General features: G+C 35.5%; 2 protein-coding genes across 9 annotated transcripts in view; one reads left to right on the top strand and one right to left on the bottom strand.

Annotated features, from left to right (window-relative positions):
* The window catches only part of LOC135113623 (serine/arginine repetitive matrix protein 1-like), a 33,298-nt gene extending 19,159 nt beyond the window's left edge, over positions 1-14,139 (bottom strand). For 3 of the 8 annotated variants that reach the window (XM_064029003.1, XM_064029007.1, XM_064029009.1), the window contains exons 1-7: positions 14,051-14,139; positions 7,131-7,309; positions 4,735-4,838; positions 4,127-4,276; positions 3,064-3,249; positions 751-1,171; positions 181-332 (exon numbers count right to left, since the gene is read on the bottom strand). In XM_064029003.1, coding sequence (XP_063885073.1) covers positions 181-332; positions 751-1,171; positions 3,064-3,249; positions 4,127-4,276; positions 4,735-4,838; positions 7,131-7,215 — 1,098 coding nt within the window. In that variant the 5' untranslated portion in view covers positions 7,216-7,309; positions 14,051-14,139. The other 5 variants (XM_064029005.1, XM_064029006.1, XM_064029004.1 and 2 more) reach the window with 5 other exon arrangements.
* A 2,568-nt stretch (positions 14,140-16,707) lies between these two features.
* The window catches only part of LOC135113620 (CYFIP-related Rac1 interactor B-like), a 43,247-nt gene continuing 42,626 nt past the window's right edge, over positions 16,708-17,328 (top strand). Inside the window, exon 1 of the mRNA XM_064028996.1 lies at positions 16,708-16,864. The gene's annotated coding sequence lies outside the window, so the exon portion shown is untranslated. The remainder of the gene's footprint in view (positions 16,865-17,328) is intronic.

Below are 17,328 nucleotides of genomic sequence, written 5' to 3'. Positions count from 1 at the left end.
AGAGGCATGGAATAAACTGGAGGGGAAGGTGGTCTGTGCAAGGAATACTCATGATTTTAAGGAAAGTTGGATAAGAATAATTATGGGGACAGGACAGTACAAGATTAGCTCCTCTCTCATACATCACAACTAGATAAATACTATACACACACACACACACACACACACACACACACAGACCTGTAAGAGTGCCGAGTTCTCCCCAGCCTGTTCTGAGTGCCTGCCAAGAGCCTCCGTCAGTTGTTTGTGTTGAGCCTCCCAGCGTACCACCTCTGCTTCACGGCGCTCCACCTCTCGGATCAACTCAGCCCGACTCAGCCCTTCAAAGCTGCCTGGAGGAGGGAGGATAGGGTGGTGAGAGACGGGTGGCTGGGAAGGCGTGAAGGTGAGGGTGTAGTGGTGAGAATATAGTTGAGTGGTTTATACAAGAGGGAAAAGATGTAGAAATGGTGTAGTTTGAAGGGAAAATACTATAAACAGAAGGAATATTAATAAGAGTAATGAGTTTTCACATTTACACTGTTCGTCACGAAAAAAATTGCCTTTCACTTTCTCTCTCCCTTTCTCTCTAGTAGTAACCATATATTACACAATTGTTTTACACTGTAGATACTTTCAATCAAACACTCTATTGATCATAAACAGACTAACCCAAGTTCAACACCTAAAACATCCACTAATATTAGAACTTCACTTGTATACTCTCTCTCTCTCTCTCTCTCTCTCTCTCTCTCTCTTTCTCTCTCTCACCTTTCACCTCCTCAGTCAGGCCCAAGACTCTCTCTAAATCAGCCGTCAGCTTCTCCTTCTCTGACACAAGTGCTGACACCTGCTGTCCAAGCCTCGTGTTTTCCTCCTCTAGATGCGACAGGGCATGACGGAGACTCGCTGAGGGGGACTCCTGGCCATCACCACCCCCTCGTCTATCCTGCGGCGCCTCCCTCTCCCTCTCTCTCTCCCGACTGTCACGTTTCCCTCTCATAGTGCTGGAGTGGGTTGGCTGAGTGGCTGTGGCTGTGGTGTTGACTTGTGCTTGGTTGTGCTGTGGTGGTGGCGGTGGTGGTGCGTGTTCCTGTGGCTCCTGGTGGTGCTGGTTCACTGAGAAATACTGGTGCTGCTGCTGTTGTTGCTGCTGCTGCACGATGTTTAATTGGTTCCTCAGTCTCACCACCTGTGGGAAATGACTTGCTTGTTTATTGGAAGTCATGAATGTTTTTGATGACTACAGGGAAAAAATAATATAAGGTTAATTTGATTTTTGCTAAGTTACAGAAGTACACATTTATTTATTGGTTAATAGGAAACCATGAACTGTTTAAATATTTGTTAAAAGGAATTCATGAACTGCTTAGATGGATATAGAGAAAAATAATAAAAGCTTATTCTGATTTTCACTAAGCTATAGAAGAACACATTTATTTATTGGTTAATAGCAAGTAATGAAGTTTATATATTTGTTAACTGAAGTCATGAACTGTTTAGATGGATATAGAGTAAAAAGAATACAAGATTAATCTAATTTTTGCTAAGTTATATAAGTACATATTTCAGAGACTATAGTATGAATAATGAGTCTTTTAAAAGTAGTACATGACTGGGAAATTACTTACTCGTTAATAGGAAATTATAAACTGTTTAGACGGATATAGAAAAAATTTAAATTAATCTAATCTCTGTTAAGCTACATAAGCACATATCTAAGGGAAGCACATATCTAAAGGAATGTACTAAGAAAGATTAGTCTTTTAATAGATCACCTGTGGGAAATAACTTACATGTTAATAGGAAATCATAAACTAGGAGGAAGAAATCTATCATGTACTATCAGAGCTCATTATCCCTTTTACTGCTATGGCCATCTTTTGTTAACATTGAGATCACCATAATGAATTGTTTTTGACAGATAGAGAAAAAAAAGAAATCAAAGTTAATTTAATTTTTGCTAAGCTGCAGAGGTATATATTTAAGAGACTGTAGCATGAAGAATAAGTCTCTTAAAAGTTGTAGTTGATTATGGAAAAGATTGACTTGCAGTAAAAGATTTAAACAACAAATCCGTGAACTTAATCATCAACAAAGAGGAAAAGAAACCTAACATAAAAATGACAAATTAAATGTAAAAACCTAGATATATAACCATTAATTTAGAAGGAAAATATGCAATAAAACAGCTCACACAATTATAATATGCACTAAAGGTGATCCCAGCTATAAGCAATGCTTCATCAAACTCAAAAACCAGAGTTAGTCATTAATAGAGAGAGAGAGGGAGGATAAAGATTTTGGTAGATAAATAACAAGAAAGTGCAAAATTAAGCCAAGAATGTTATACTACAAAAGAGAATTACTTACCTAATATCTGAAGAAGGAATGGTACTGTATATTAACAGCAAGACCAAGAGAGAAAACAAGAGAAAATAAGGAGAGAGACAACAAATAAAAAAAAACATCTCAGCTAACATTCTTCACCTCCAGATCCACCAAATAATGAACCAAGATTGACACCATCACCACCACCAACCCCACCACCACCACCACTAAAAGAAAGGGGAAAAATGGAAGAAAAAGAAGAGAAACCAAACAAATTAAAAACACCTAAGCTGCCATTCTTCACCTTCTCCAGACCCACCCAATAATAAAATAAGACAAAACACCACCATCAAAAGAGAGTGGGAGAAAAAAAGGGTTAGAAAAAAGGCAAAACAGAAATTACCAACACTTTAGGTACAAATGAAAAAGTTATCAGTCTTCACTTTCTCTGGACCAATAAACAACCAAGACACTTTACTACCATAATCACCACCACCACCAAAGAAAAAAGGGAGAAAAACATAAGAAAAAATAAATAAAACCCTCAATCACATCCTCCAAATTTCTTTAGATCTGAAAACAATAAACCAAGATATTTTACCACTACCACCACCAAAACCACCACCAACAACAAAGGTGACCAAAAAACAAAAAAGAAACAAAAGAAAAAACAAAAGAAAAACACAATCTAAACCAACTTTCTCCACCAAAACCAAGATCCCTCCACCTCCACCTCCACCACCACCACCTCACCTCCTGATAGTAAGTCTCTGCCTCAATCTTCATCTCATTGAGGGACGTGGCCTTGGCGGAGGCATGCAGCCGGGCCAGCTCTGCCTCCTTGGCTCTCAGTGTGGCTTCCAGGCGTGACACACGTAGCTTCAGGCTCGCCACCAGGGAGGCGCCCTTGTCTGTGAGTTTTCTGCGCGCCTCGTCATTCTGGGGTTTGTGTGTTTTAGGGTTCGGTTAGGTTGGGTTGGGTTGGGTTGGGTTGGGTTGGGTTGGGTTGGGTTGGGTTTGGGATTGTGTTTGGTTTAGGTTGGGTTGCATTAAGGTTAGGTTAGGATTAGATTAAAGGTACATGGTAGGGTGCATTCTATTTTTTTCTTTGTTATTATCACAAAAAAGTGGTGCTGTTTCTATTCATAAGAGACTGAGAGAGAGAGAGAGAGAGAGAGAGAGAGAGAGAGAGAGAGAGAGAGAGAGAGAGAGAGAGAGAGAGAGAGAGAGAGAGAGAGAGAGAGAGAGAGAGAGAGAGAGAGAGTCATAACACAAACATAAAAACAAAACCACTTTAATTTTTTTTAGCTATAATCAACTGTTATATAAAACCACATCACATCACACCACACCACACCACACACCACACTACACCACACACCCCACAGCACTAGAAATAAGCTACATGTGAAAGAGGTAATATACACAATCAGCTTCTATGACTTTAAAAACATAGATAAAAGTAAATTTGTAAGGAAACGGAACACATACTTAACCAAACCTTTTACACTATAACGCACACACACTTAAAAAGATCTCAGGTAACTAACTTAAAACCACGTATCATTACCTTAACTTCTTGATTATTGCAGCAAAAACACACAAACACACACAAAAAAAAACATAACAAAATAACAAAAAAAAAAAACATTCTTACTTATTGCAGCAAACACACAAACACACACACAGAAAGCTGTCAGATAACAAACAAATAAACCTTAAAACACACATTCTTATCATAACTCCTCAACTATGCTAACTAACACTATACTTACAACACTACTTTACTTATAATACTACTTTACTTATACAATACCTTGGTTGGGTCCATCAGCTGCTGTATCTGTCTATCTCGCCTCGCCAGGTCCTCCTCCAGGCGACGGCTCCGAGTCCTCAAGGTTGAGTTCTCTTCCCTCAGGTGTCCCAGGCCCTGTCGTAGCTCCTGGATCTCCTGGTACTGCTCCTCCTGTAGGTGTGAGTTGGGTTAAGTTAGGTTAGGTTAAGTTGGGTTTGAGTTTGGCTCAGTTTGGCTTGGGTTTGGTTCGGTTTGGTTTCGTTTCGTTTGGTGAAATTTAGTTTGGTTTTGTTTTGTTTGGTTAGGTTAGGTTGGGTTAGTTTAGGTTAGGTTTGGTTTGGTTTGGTTTTGTAAGATACAGTAAGTTAGTATAACTTAATATAACTAAGGCCTTGTAAACCAGGATTAGATAAATACAGCTATATGCACACACACACACACACACACACACACACACACACTCAAACAAAAGGAAGATTCATAGGCAAATATAACAAATTAACTACGCAAGATGGAACATTACAAGCTTTAATTCAATCCTGTAAAAATAAAATTAGGCACACACACACACACACACACACACACACACACACACACACACACACACACACACACACACACACACACACCTGGGACTTGTATGCAGGTTTGCCAGTGCGGGATGAGACTCCGGGACGGCCACAGTTAATTTCTGTTCGGGACACCAGCGGCCGCACCCCTCCCACATCAATGTCTGGGAAGAGTAGTAGTAGTAGTAGTAGTAGTAGTAGTAGTAGTAGTAGTAGTAGTAGTAGTAGTAGTAGTAGTAGTAGCAGTAGTATCTAATAGTTTAATACTAGTTGTAGTATCATCATTTTATCTTGTTATTCATCACTTATTTTCTATGTATCCATAAAAAATATAAATAAATAAAATAAATAAAAAAATTACTCACTTATCTCCACTGTAAATACATCAACACAATTCAATAAACTTTTTGAAGCATGTTAATCTTAAAAACACTTTACTTAAAAAAAGAAATCACCATACACAATAATAATAAAATATTTCCCCCATAAGACAGTTTCAATTCATACAAAGGTGCACTGCGACAAAAAAAGTGGTTATGTTTTAGGCAAAATATGTACAGTAATCTTCCCTTGACCATAAATCTATACAAATACTACAGTGTATTACAAATTATAGTAAGTAATTCTAGTGATTTTTACAGCTCATTACTACCCTATATACTACTACTTCTACGACTACTACTACTATTACTACCACTACTACTACTGTGAGTTGTAATAAAGCTACCCTGCCCACATTAATTCTTGCCCCTGTTAATAGTAGTGCTAGTGTATATAACTTTACATTATACACAAAAACAAAGTGCTAGTGAATTACCCAGCTACTGATCACAGCAAGTACGTAGAGCATGAGAGTATACACCTTGTACGTCAAAATTAAATGCCTAGTTGTATTTGCAGGTATAGTATTAGTGATGGTAGCTGGTACATTCAAATTATACATAACAAATGGTGATTTTTGTATTGTATTAGTAACAGGAGCCAGTGCATCAAAATATTATATCATACACAGTGATTTCCGCTTCTATTATTCCAGTGGGCGGTGCACGAAAATTATGCAGCATATGTAAAAATGTGCCTACAGTAGTGATTCTTGCAGCTATTAGTGGCAGTGGCTGGTGCATGAATCATTACAAATAAAAATTAATCTGGTAACACAAAATGCTACAGTAAGACTTGTAGCCATTTTCAATACCTAATAAAATGGCACTTATTTTTTTATTTTTTTATTTTTTATTTTTTTTTTTTTTTTTGCTCTCTCTATTAAGGTTTGTGAGATGATCTGAAACTAGGATAAGAGATAAGACTTCATTCGCCAACATAACACCGTCTTATCTCTCACATTTAACAGGCCACAGTGAGAATTACAATGAGTTTCAGGGGTGTTTTCATTATTTGTCATAGTTTAAACATGGGTTCTGCACCACTGACTAGAAAAAGACCCATGAGAAACTATTTAACTATCTTTGTGGCCTATGAAATCAGTCTTGCTAGGAGAACAAAATGCTTGAGAATATAAGCCATAAAGAAGAGCACATGTACAGCAGCTCCCAAAACTCTCTTAGAACTGTGATGCAAACTGTGGTGTAATCAACAACACGACATCTGCTACCTGATCATGCGTCTCAGTAAGGTTGGTATGCGTGGCTTGACGAGATGTGCTGATCTCTTTCCCAGGTCATAATATACAGCAGCCATCTCTAGTGTGCAGGGATGCCAACTGTTAACCGTACTCACCAAATATGTCAAATATCATTCATTGTGTCGAAATATAGACTTTTTGCTTTTTTAGAGATAGTTTTGGGAGTTCCTGTGAGATGCAATGCTAAGGAGGGGTAGAAAAAGAAGCTGAATAGAACATGCATAGAATTGTAAAAGCAGTGTTAACAGTTTTGGGAGTTCCTGTAAGATGCAATACTAGGAAGGGATAGAAAAAAAAAGCTGAATAGAACATGCATAGAATTGTAAAAGCAGTGGTACCAATTATTGTATGGTAAATCAAGAAGAGTGAAGGTAGATCAGATAAGGCACTGTACACATTATCCTTCCCTTTTGAGCTTTAATCTTTCCATTAATTACCATGCGAAATAAGAAATCAATAATAATAATAGGGGTGGTAGATGGAAAAGTATCTTAACCCTCACTGATCACTCTTTCCATCACCCTTTCCCTTCACAACTTTTCTCTTTCCACCAACTAATAAATAAATAGACAAAAAAATAAATAAAATTCAACAATAAAGGGAAGGTAGATGAAAAAAGTACCTTAGCCATTCTCCTTCATCTTCCTTTATCATCTTCCACCATTCTTCCCCCTTTAAAACCTCTTTAGACCAATTACATAAAAAAAAAAAAAAAAAACAATAACAAAGAGAAGAAAGATGGAAAAAAACAATAACCCTTCACTATCCTCCATCACCCATTCCCCCTTCCCTCCCCTTCCCTGTCAAGCCTTACTCTTTCCTGCCGCCATGTACCCTCGGGCCCCCACACTCCCCTGCCGAGCATTGGGGTAGTGCTGGGTTACTCTTGTCTCTGGCATCGCTGCTACCTGGGCCTGGTTGCCATTTCCCAGCAGGTCAGGTGAGGAGGGGGTAAGCCAAGGGCAGGTTAGGCTGGGGTAGAATGAGCCTTGGCTAGACCAGACATGCAAGGAAGAGAGTTATGAAGTTAGGGAAATTTGGTCTAAGTTTGAATCCCTAGGGAGTTTTTATAGGGAGATTAGGCACTTAGGGAAAAACACACAAGCCAGGTTATAGAAGGAAATTCAAGGATATGTTAGATCTAGGGAAAATGTAAAGCTTGATATACAAACTAGTATTTTAAAGGTTATGAAAATTATGACACACTGCAAAACCACACAAGGCTGATAAGGAAGAAAGTCCAGGAAAATTAATGAGATCCAGAGGAAAATATATATTGAAGACACTATGAAGCTCAATACACATGTAAAGTAATTTGAAGGATAGGAAAATTATGACACTGCCAAATCACTCGACAAGAAAAGGAAGAAAATTCAAGGAAACGAAAAAATATGAAGCTTTATGAATATATAGTATTTTTAAAAGTTAAGAATGTTACAACACTCTTAGCAAACACAGAAGACAAGGTAAGAAAAAAAAAATCTAAGAAATAATTAATATCTGGAGGAAATTATGAATTCAAGACATTATAAAGCTGACAGGAAAATATTAATAGAATATTTCATAAAACGTTAGGGAAATAACGCCACAGGGAAAACACACAAGCCAGAATGCCATGGGAAATCTAAGGAAACATTCAAGATATGGGGAAAAAAAAAAGTATTAGTTCAGACACGAAGATTCACAAAAAATATGAACTAAATAAACTTAACTGTAAAATATGGAAGACGAAAAAAACTTGTGAAAATATGGAGACGAAATATGGAGACGAAGAAGTACAGATAAATTATAGAGCGATGAGATTCTAATAAAAGAGAAAAATAATAGGAAAAAATAACAGAAAACAGGCACACACAAGCATAATGGAGACTAGTAAAAATAAAACCACCAGTAAGAAAAAAAAAAAAGGAAACATATAAACCAAATAAATAAATAGACAAATAAAACAATAAATAAACAAATACACAACACCTGAACACTGCAAAAAAGAAATCCTGGAATTATCAACAACCTTTCCTCACAGCAATACAAACAAAGCCTGGAAATTAGACAGCCTGCAGCACACACACATATAAGATCAGTATAGTTAGAGCTTGAAATACTGCTGCAATACTCACAACATCCCCACATCAACTCCTGAAAGAAACGCAGAGATACATACAAAGAAAAGGATGCCGGAATACATATACATATACATACCAGTGAAAGAAGCATACATAGAGAAAAAAAACATACATAAACACACATGCTGCTCCTCTTATGTTTCTTCAAGGTAATGCAAGACCAACAAAGGGTAAGATGATCCCAAAGACTAGAGGAAATTTAGGTAAAATCATAACTATCCTGTAACTAAAGATATTGTCACATGATTAATGAGAGTGAGGCAGGTAAGCACACCTCTCTTTAGGTCAATTGGAGTTACATACTGATGAAGCTACTCAAGTTACGATGGTGCTTCAGTTTCACACATCTACACGATCAGTTTTCACACTTTCTCTACTCTTGTGCCAAATCGCCACAATTGTCCACTAATCACATGACAAGGCTTTAATAAACAATGCTGTAGAGAATATCATGCCACATATTGCCAGAATCTCGACTTTTTAACAGGCTGTAGAAGTTATTGGGGGTGTTTCCAGGACTTTCCATCTTGCAGGGATACCAGACTTTGTGTTGCAAGGGAAGGGAGGAGTGGGGGTAAAACTGTATGCTAAAAGATGGCACAGAGGCAGGAACTGGAGAGTTGTAAGTGGAAGGATCAGTCATGTCTTTTTTAACCTTCCACATGCAAAGGAGACAAATGAAATGACAGAGGAATAAGAATTTTTCCATTATAGATGCATAAGAGAATAATATTGTTGCAGAATCACAGCTGTCTCACTGAGATTACATTATTTATTGTAGGTGAAATTATGAAAGTACCTAAGATTCAAAGTTAGATAAATAATAACAATAAAGACACACTGAACAATTAACTAAGTGAATTTTACCTCCCAGAAAAAGAGATTTAGGCCATCAAAGTGAAATAACTGAATATATAAACTCAACACCATATAAGCCTAGCATAAGTCACAGAATCAAACAGACACTTTATGCAACCCACTGTGACCTCTACCCTTGAACCATCACAAACACTAAAAAAAATTATCTAAAGGCAGGACAGACTTGTGTGGGGACTAAACACACATCAGGACTGCCACAGCACCATGCAAGCCTGACATGTTACTGCTCAGTCTATAAGTAATCAGGGTATGCGAGATTTCTGGCCGGCTTTGACAGCCATGCTAATACACCACAAGAGAGAATTAATACAGCTGTTATCAAGGAGGTCATTTTGTCATCCTTGCATCTCAGAGCCAAGAGGCAAGTATAAGGCATTCTGATACATATTCTTGCATTTCAGAGCCAAGAATTAGATACATAGGGCATTCTGATAAATGTCTTTGCATTTGTCTTTGCATTTCAGAGCCAAGAATTAGATAAAGTAAGGCATTCCGATACATATCTTTGCACTTCAGAGCCGAGAACCAGACAAGTAAGGCATTCTGATATATATCCTTGCATTTCAGAGCTGAGAATTAGATAAGTAAGGCATTCTGATATATATCCTTGCATTTCAGAGCTGAGAATTAGATAAGTAAGGCATTCTGATATATATCCTTGCATTTCAGAGCTGAGAATTAGATAAGTAAGGCATTCTGATATATATCCTTGCATTTCAGAGCTGAGAATTAGATAAGTAAGGCATTCTGATATATATCCTTGCATTTCAAAGCCAAGAATCATAAGCAATCTTCACTCAATCATATAAATAAAGGTATTACCAAGTACTAAGAAAAATACAGGAGTGGAAGTAGTAGGAAAGAAAAATATCCATTAGTTTTCTATCACTCAGCCCTCGAACTTCACCACTGAATGTCTCACTGCTCACTTACTCCTTTCGATTCAGGGGTTTTAACATTACGAACCCGACACCTGCTAATTTCAAAGTTCTGGTAAACAGGAAACAATGCAAGTAGTAAAATAATGGGTCAGAGCTTATGTTGAAAGAATATGCCATTTTTTCCAGCCAATAGTTACGATTTTACATTAAGTTAGGATAGGTTAGGATAGGCCATTGTGTAGAATAGGACTAAAATGAAAAAGTAAAGCAATGGATTAGCAATAATATTAAAAGAAATACTTATAAATTATGTCATTTTCCCAGCCAAGAGTAACAACTTTATATCAGACATCTTAGGATAGGCCAATATGTAGGATAAGTCATACAGAATTAAAATCAAAAGTAAAACAGGAGATTAGCAATAACAATAAAAGAATACCTACATACTATGGCACTTTTCAAGCCTGGTGTTACAATTTCACACTAGACAATTTAGAATAGGTCGGGGTAGGCCAGTGTGTAAGGCAGTCACAGAGGATGGGTTGGGTTACATTAAGCTGTACCTATGTAGGGTAGGTTAGGGTCAGATGTTGTGCGAGGCAGGTCAGGTTACATCACATTACTTTAGCTTAGTCATGGCTGGCGGGCAGGGAGTCAGCGAGGGTTGGGGTATTAGCACTCTTGCCACCTCTTATCATACAAATTCTTACTGGTGTAGGAGAACAAGAGGAGAAAAAAAAAGGCCCAATGAGATGCCAGTCCCTAAACAGTAAAAAAAAAAAATATAAAAAAAGCAAGGAGATAGTGAGGCTTGAGGTATTAGTGTTCTTGCCACCTCACATCATACATTTCTTCTACTGCTTTATTTTTTATGCAAGAGAGACACTGGCATAGGACAAAGGGAGTGAAAAGAAGGCCCAGTTTGGTGCCACTTGAATTCTTTTACTGTTTTTTTTTTTCTATGCAAGAGGGGCACTGGTGTAGAACAAAAATAGTGAGAAAAAAAAAAGGGCAACATTAAAGTCAAAAAGGCTAATCCAAAACTGTCAAGGTTGTTCTTGACTAACATCCAGAACGCAGTGGAAATCTTGCTTACATGGTTTCTTGCATGTACGAAAAATATATAGGAGGTAATTTGCAGTGTTTCCTAATCAGACTGCAGCAGAAAAATGGGGTATATAGAAATGATCTTACCCCATTAATTTTCTGATTCTGGGCAAAATATGATGTTTTTTTTTCAAGTCATCACAAATCTACACAGTGAAGGAATGAGCAGTAAAATTAATGAACAGAATGAATAAACTTAACTTAACCAAACTTAACTTAACCCAACCGAACCTATTTTACTGTAACCTAACCCAACTCAACCCAACCTAACTCAACCCAACTTAACCTAACCCAACCTAACTTAACCTAACCTAACCCAACTTAACCTAGCCCTCAGATAAAACCGCTAATGTTATTTCAATACTATCGAAAAAAATGTTTAAAATTTGTATAGATTATGTTAGTTTCTCATCTTGCTAGTTAGTTAAGACAAAACTAGACAAATTAACAGTTTTTGAGTTATTAGTGCAGTTAAGTTAGGCAGATTAGAAGTTAGCAAGTCAAATTACTAGTAATATATAGTAATAATAGTAATGATATAGTAAAAAAATTATAGTAATCTAATTGTTTGTTAGTCAAAAGATTACATAAATCAAAAAGCACAGTTAGTCAGCGAATTACTTAATAATTACAATGATAGATCACACAAATTTATATTAATTCAGCTATTAGTTAGTTATCAAGAGAAGATTAGGTAAATTTACAGTCAATTATTTTGGTTAGGTAATAAGCTAGTCAATCACTGCGTCAAACGGTTTACTAATCAAGATACCACACCAATTCAGTCATCAGGTTGTTAACAGCTTGTTGAGAAATGATGCAGATTACCAATTACACAGCTCTTGGTGGTCGGTTAGATAATTAGCCAGTTAGTTGATCAATACTTGTTAATCGGCACTTGAAAACATGTATATTTTTCATTTTGAGATCATTAATGGTTAGTCTGTCAATTAATCAGTTAGTATTTAGTTGGTAAGTTGGGTGGTTTAGTTAGTCAGGAAGTCAGTCAGTTGGTTATATAATAGGTTAGTTAGTCAGTGAATGCATCAAACAGTTAATTAATCAAGACACCCCACCAATTCACAGTCATTAGATCATTAGCTTATTATGTTAGTTACAAATTCATAAACAACCCTAACACACACATGAAAAAAAAAAAATGGTTATTATACAAGTGCACTCATTTCACACACAAAAAAAAAAAAAAAAAATGCTGTTCTCAGTGAAGTAGTTGGATCACATATAGCAGTAGGTTATATTAGGTTTAGTTAGGTTAGGTTTAATTAGGTTAGGTTAGGTTAAGTTAGGTTAGGTTAGGTTCAGTTAGGTTAGGTTAGGTATAGTTAGGTTAGGTTAGGTTTAGTTAGGTTTAGTTAGGTTAAGTTTAATTAGGTAAGGTAAGGTTACATTAGGTTAGGTTTAGTTAGGTTAAGTTAGGTTTAATTAGATTAGGTTAGGTTTAATTTGGTTAGGTTTAGTTAAGTTAGCTTTAGATAATGTTTTTTTTGATGAATTCCTGCTTGTTTCTATGCATGTGTGTGTGTGGGGGTGCAGGGTATATAAGAAATAAACATGATTTCCGGAAACAGTTACTAGGTTCATTCAAAGCACATCAAAATCTACCAGAATATTGTAGTTTCATATGAAAATGTTAGACAGGTGCACTTGTTGTTAGATACACCAAACAAATTATAGTAATCTGGTCGTTTGTTAAGAAGTCAGCTGGAGGGAAAAAATTTACTGTTTTTAGTTGGTTGTTAAGTTAGGTGGTATGTTTGTTAGTCAGTGAGTCTGTCAGTTAGTTAGGTAATAAGTTAATTAGTCAGTCAATGCATCAAACAGTTAATTAATCAAGACACCACAGTAATCCACAGTCATTAGATCATTAGCTACTTAGGTTAGTTACAAATCCAAACAACCCTAACAAACAAAAAAAAAAAGACAGTAAATTTATATAAGTGCACTTGTCTAATTTTTTTTTTTTTTTCAGACGAAAGTACATTTTTCTGGTAAACTCTGATGTACTTTGAATGAATCTAGTAAATGCTTGTCACAAATCGAGTTTTCTTGTATCCCTGCCCCCCTCCAACACACACACACACGTAAACAAGCATAAATTCATCAAAACACATTAACTTAACCTAACTGAACCTAAGCCTAATTAAATCTAACCTAACCTAATTAAGCCTAACCTAATTAAACATGTATCTAAACCTAACCTAACCTGACTAACCCTAACCTACAGGAATGAACAATTAGCGGCAGTAAAGATACACTCCACTGTGACCCAAGTACATCAGAGAACGTTATTTATTTATTTTTTTTTTCTTTTACACCTTTATAATAGTACAAAAAATTCCCACTCATTACGGCTTGAATGGCTTATTAAACACCTAAACAAGTCAAAACGGCAAACCAGCGAATTGCCTTACCCAGGATGTTAACTCGTTAGGTAGTTATGTGAATAAATAGGTTTTTTTTTCACTAATTCACTTCATTTCACGTATTATTTCGATTTTTTAAGCATTTTCCTTCATTTTCTTACATTATTTCCTTGATTTCCACATTTGTATCTGTATTTCTTCTCGTTGTTTACTTTCCTTGTTACTCTCCTACTTCTATTTCTCCTTATTCCACTTTTCTTTTCCTATTCTAGTCGTTATCCACCTCCTCTTTGATCTCTTATTACTGTTTTTCCCTCTTTCACACCTGCTTTCTCTTCCTCCTTCCTTCACTTCACTTACTTCTTCCTCTTCCCTCTTCTCTCACTCCTCCTCCTTCACCCCTTCCTCGTTTTCTCCTCACAACCGGAACATGACTCACCTCTCTCTCTCTCTCTCTCTCTCACATCTATTCCGTTTCTTTGCTCCTCTTGCTCTTTTTCTTATTTCATCTTTCTTTTTCTCCTATTTTGGGCTAAGTTATTTATATTTATTTCTTCCTGTTTTCTCTTTATATTTATTTCTTCCTGTTTTCTCTTTCATGGCTTCGTTTCCCTTTTTCTCTGTTTTATTTTTCTATTCTTTCTTTTTTTTCTCTTCTCTTGAATTAATTACCTTATTTCCTTATTTAATACCTTCTTTATCTTTTTAACTTTTTATTTCTTCTCTTTTCTTCCATGTTTTTTCCTCTTTTCTTTAATTAGTGGTCTTGTTTTTTTTATCTTTAATTATCATTCCTTCCTCCTTTTCTACCTTAATTATTTCCTTCTTGTCATGCATTATATGCTGTTTTATTTCATTTATACGTTTTTTTATTCCTCTATTCGTTCTTTGAAGTTCAAGTTCTTTTCTTCTTCATTTTTTTCATCTTCCATTGTATATCATATTTCGTAAGACTTGGGCAAAATAAAGACAAAGAAAGAAAAAAACAGACAAAGAAACAACAACAACAACAACAACAACAACAACAACACGGACAAGAATTAAAAGAACGGGAACAGGAACAAGAACAAGAAGAACGATTAAGAACTAAAAGAACTGAGAACAAGAACAAGAACAAGAAAAAAAACAAGAACAATAACAACAATAAAAAGACCAGCCATGACAACAGCAACAACAACAACAACAACAACATGAACAAGTAAACAAACATTGAAGCAGTAGATTTTTAATTAAGAAAAAAATTAATTAGGTATGTAAGCAGATATAAACTAAATCAGGCCATGATGTAACACAAAACTGACAGCAGAATATATAGAATGAGTTAAAGGATGTTACAACATTGATAAAACAAAACAAAACAAAAATGAAAATAGAAAATTAAAATAAGTTGAATATGAACGTCAGTGGATTAAAATAATTAAATTAAATTAAAAAATGCAAATTGTTAACATTATTCTGGGCGGGTTACAGAATAATGGTTGTGAACACTCAGTAAAGTGAAAATAAATAAATAAATAAACAAATAAGAATGAATAAATAAATGAAGAGATTAATAAATAATTTTTTTTCGTCAAATAAAAAAAAAAACATTCAGAAACATCAAACGAAGGACCTCACTGAAATAAATATAGGAAAGCTGCTGATCAGAAAAAAGAAAAAAAGAAAAAAAAAAGAAACTGCTTTATATTATTCAACGTAAAGGAAGGAATAAGAACTGAAAGAAAAAAAATGACAAACAATATGAAGTATGATAAACGCTGGAAAAAAAAAAAAATGTATTGTATATAAATCATCAAGAAAAGATTAATTTGAAGACTGTGAAAGTGGAATGCTATAAAAGGTACATAAGATACATTACATACATTCATACATATATTCATACATACATGAAACAATAAAAAAAAAGTGCAAACTTAATACATATAGCATCATACTGAGAAACTGTAACGATCGAGGTGACGATAGGAAAATTGCTGAAAATAAGTGGCTATAATAATTTTGCTTATGGGATCGTAGTAATACACTTTAAGTTCAACCAGAAAGAAATGGATTATATAGCACAGAGGATGATTCTAGGAGCAAGAAGATACGAACCAGAAGGAGGAGAAAACCGAGAAAATAAAGAACATGCTACACTGAATGGAAAAGCTGGAATTTAGAGGTAAACACACACACACACACACACACACACACACACACACACACATACACGAAAGAAATGAAAAAGAGAACAAAGAGGATAAAGGGGAGCCATCACTCTTTGAAACAAGATTAATGAAAAGGACAGTACTTTACATTCGGGATATAAATTAAAGGAGGAAGAAATGACCCTGGTGGAGAAACTGGCTAGGGATTCATTAATTTATGGGGCAGTATCTGAGTTGAGGAGGGCTGAGAAATCATGGACAATAGGAGTAAGTATGCAAAGGACGCAAGGGATGGAAAAAGAAGACGAAAGAGGATATTAAAATCAGAAAAAGGCAATGGAGCAGGTATGCGGCCTGAAAAGCAAAACGAGAAAGCAAAGGAAGTTGATTATTTGTTTAGTAACGGAGTCTCATCCGAAAGTGTTTCGTGCAAGAACACAAAGGAAAGAAAAATTAAAGCAATGATCGAGAAAGAACAAGTTCACGAAACCCCGTTGGAAAGGCAAAATCCTAAAACAGTGAAAACACTAATAGTATGATTTTAAATGTTTGTAAATAATGATAAGAAAATTAACACGTGGAATGGAAGAGAAAGAAAAAATGTAATAAAAAAAAAGAAAAAAAAACATTAAGATACCCCGTTGGAAAGACTAAATCCTAAAGGAACCTCAGTCTAAAAAACATCAATGATATAATCTAAAACTTTAAAAAAATATAGGAAAAGAAAATTTAAATAATAGCATAGAAAAACAACAACAAAAAGAGAAAAAAAATGCAAAAGGCGTCCCGTTGTAAAGACAAAATCCCAAAACAACATCTGTAATAACCACCTCTGCTCGCCTCGCCCCGCCTATCCCTCCCAGCCTCCCCTGCTTCCTCCAGTCCCTCAGTTAGGTTCAGACAGTGAAGGTGGGAGGTTGTGTGTGCTCTCTTTAACCACTCGTAACGTGAAGGACCTTAAATTGTCTTTCTGAACCCAAATAGAGGCGGAATTCGAGTATTTTTACCCCGCCCTCCATTCTACCAGGTAAATATTCTGGTATTTATTTGTAATTTATCGTATTATCTCTATTTTCTCTCTTTATCTTTCTCTTTACTTGTATCTCGTTTTTTTTTCTCCATTTCTCTCTCTTCCCCTCTCTCTCTCTCTCCCTATCACTCTCCTATTTCTTTATATTTTAATTCCTCACTGATTTACATCGTTAATGAGTGCGGGATAACGTCTAATAAATGTACAATTAATTTTGGGCGTGGTCTAGATGCGGTTATTCATTTATTTCATTTATCTTCGTGTTTTCTTAATTATTATTCATTTGATGGGATTTTTTGATGAATAAGTAAATGTGTGAGTGAATGATTCGTCGGTGTGGTTTTCGAGAATTGAATAATAGTAATGATAATGATAATAATAATAATAATAATGATAATAATAATAATAATAATGCTTGTCTATCTTTTCTTTGTATTTTTATTTTTATTTTCTTTATTCAT

Source organism: Scylla paramamosain, chromosome 26 (assembly GCF_035594125.1).
Source record: "Scylla paramamosain isolate STU-SP2022 chromosome 26, ASM3559412v1, whole genome shotgun sequence".
In the NCBI taxonomy this organism is placed as follows: domain Eukaryota; kingdom Metazoa; phylum Arthropoda; class Malacostraca; order Decapoda; family Portunidae; genus Scylla; species Scylla paramamosain.
This window is presented reverse-complemented; position numbering and strand designations above follow the sequence as displayed.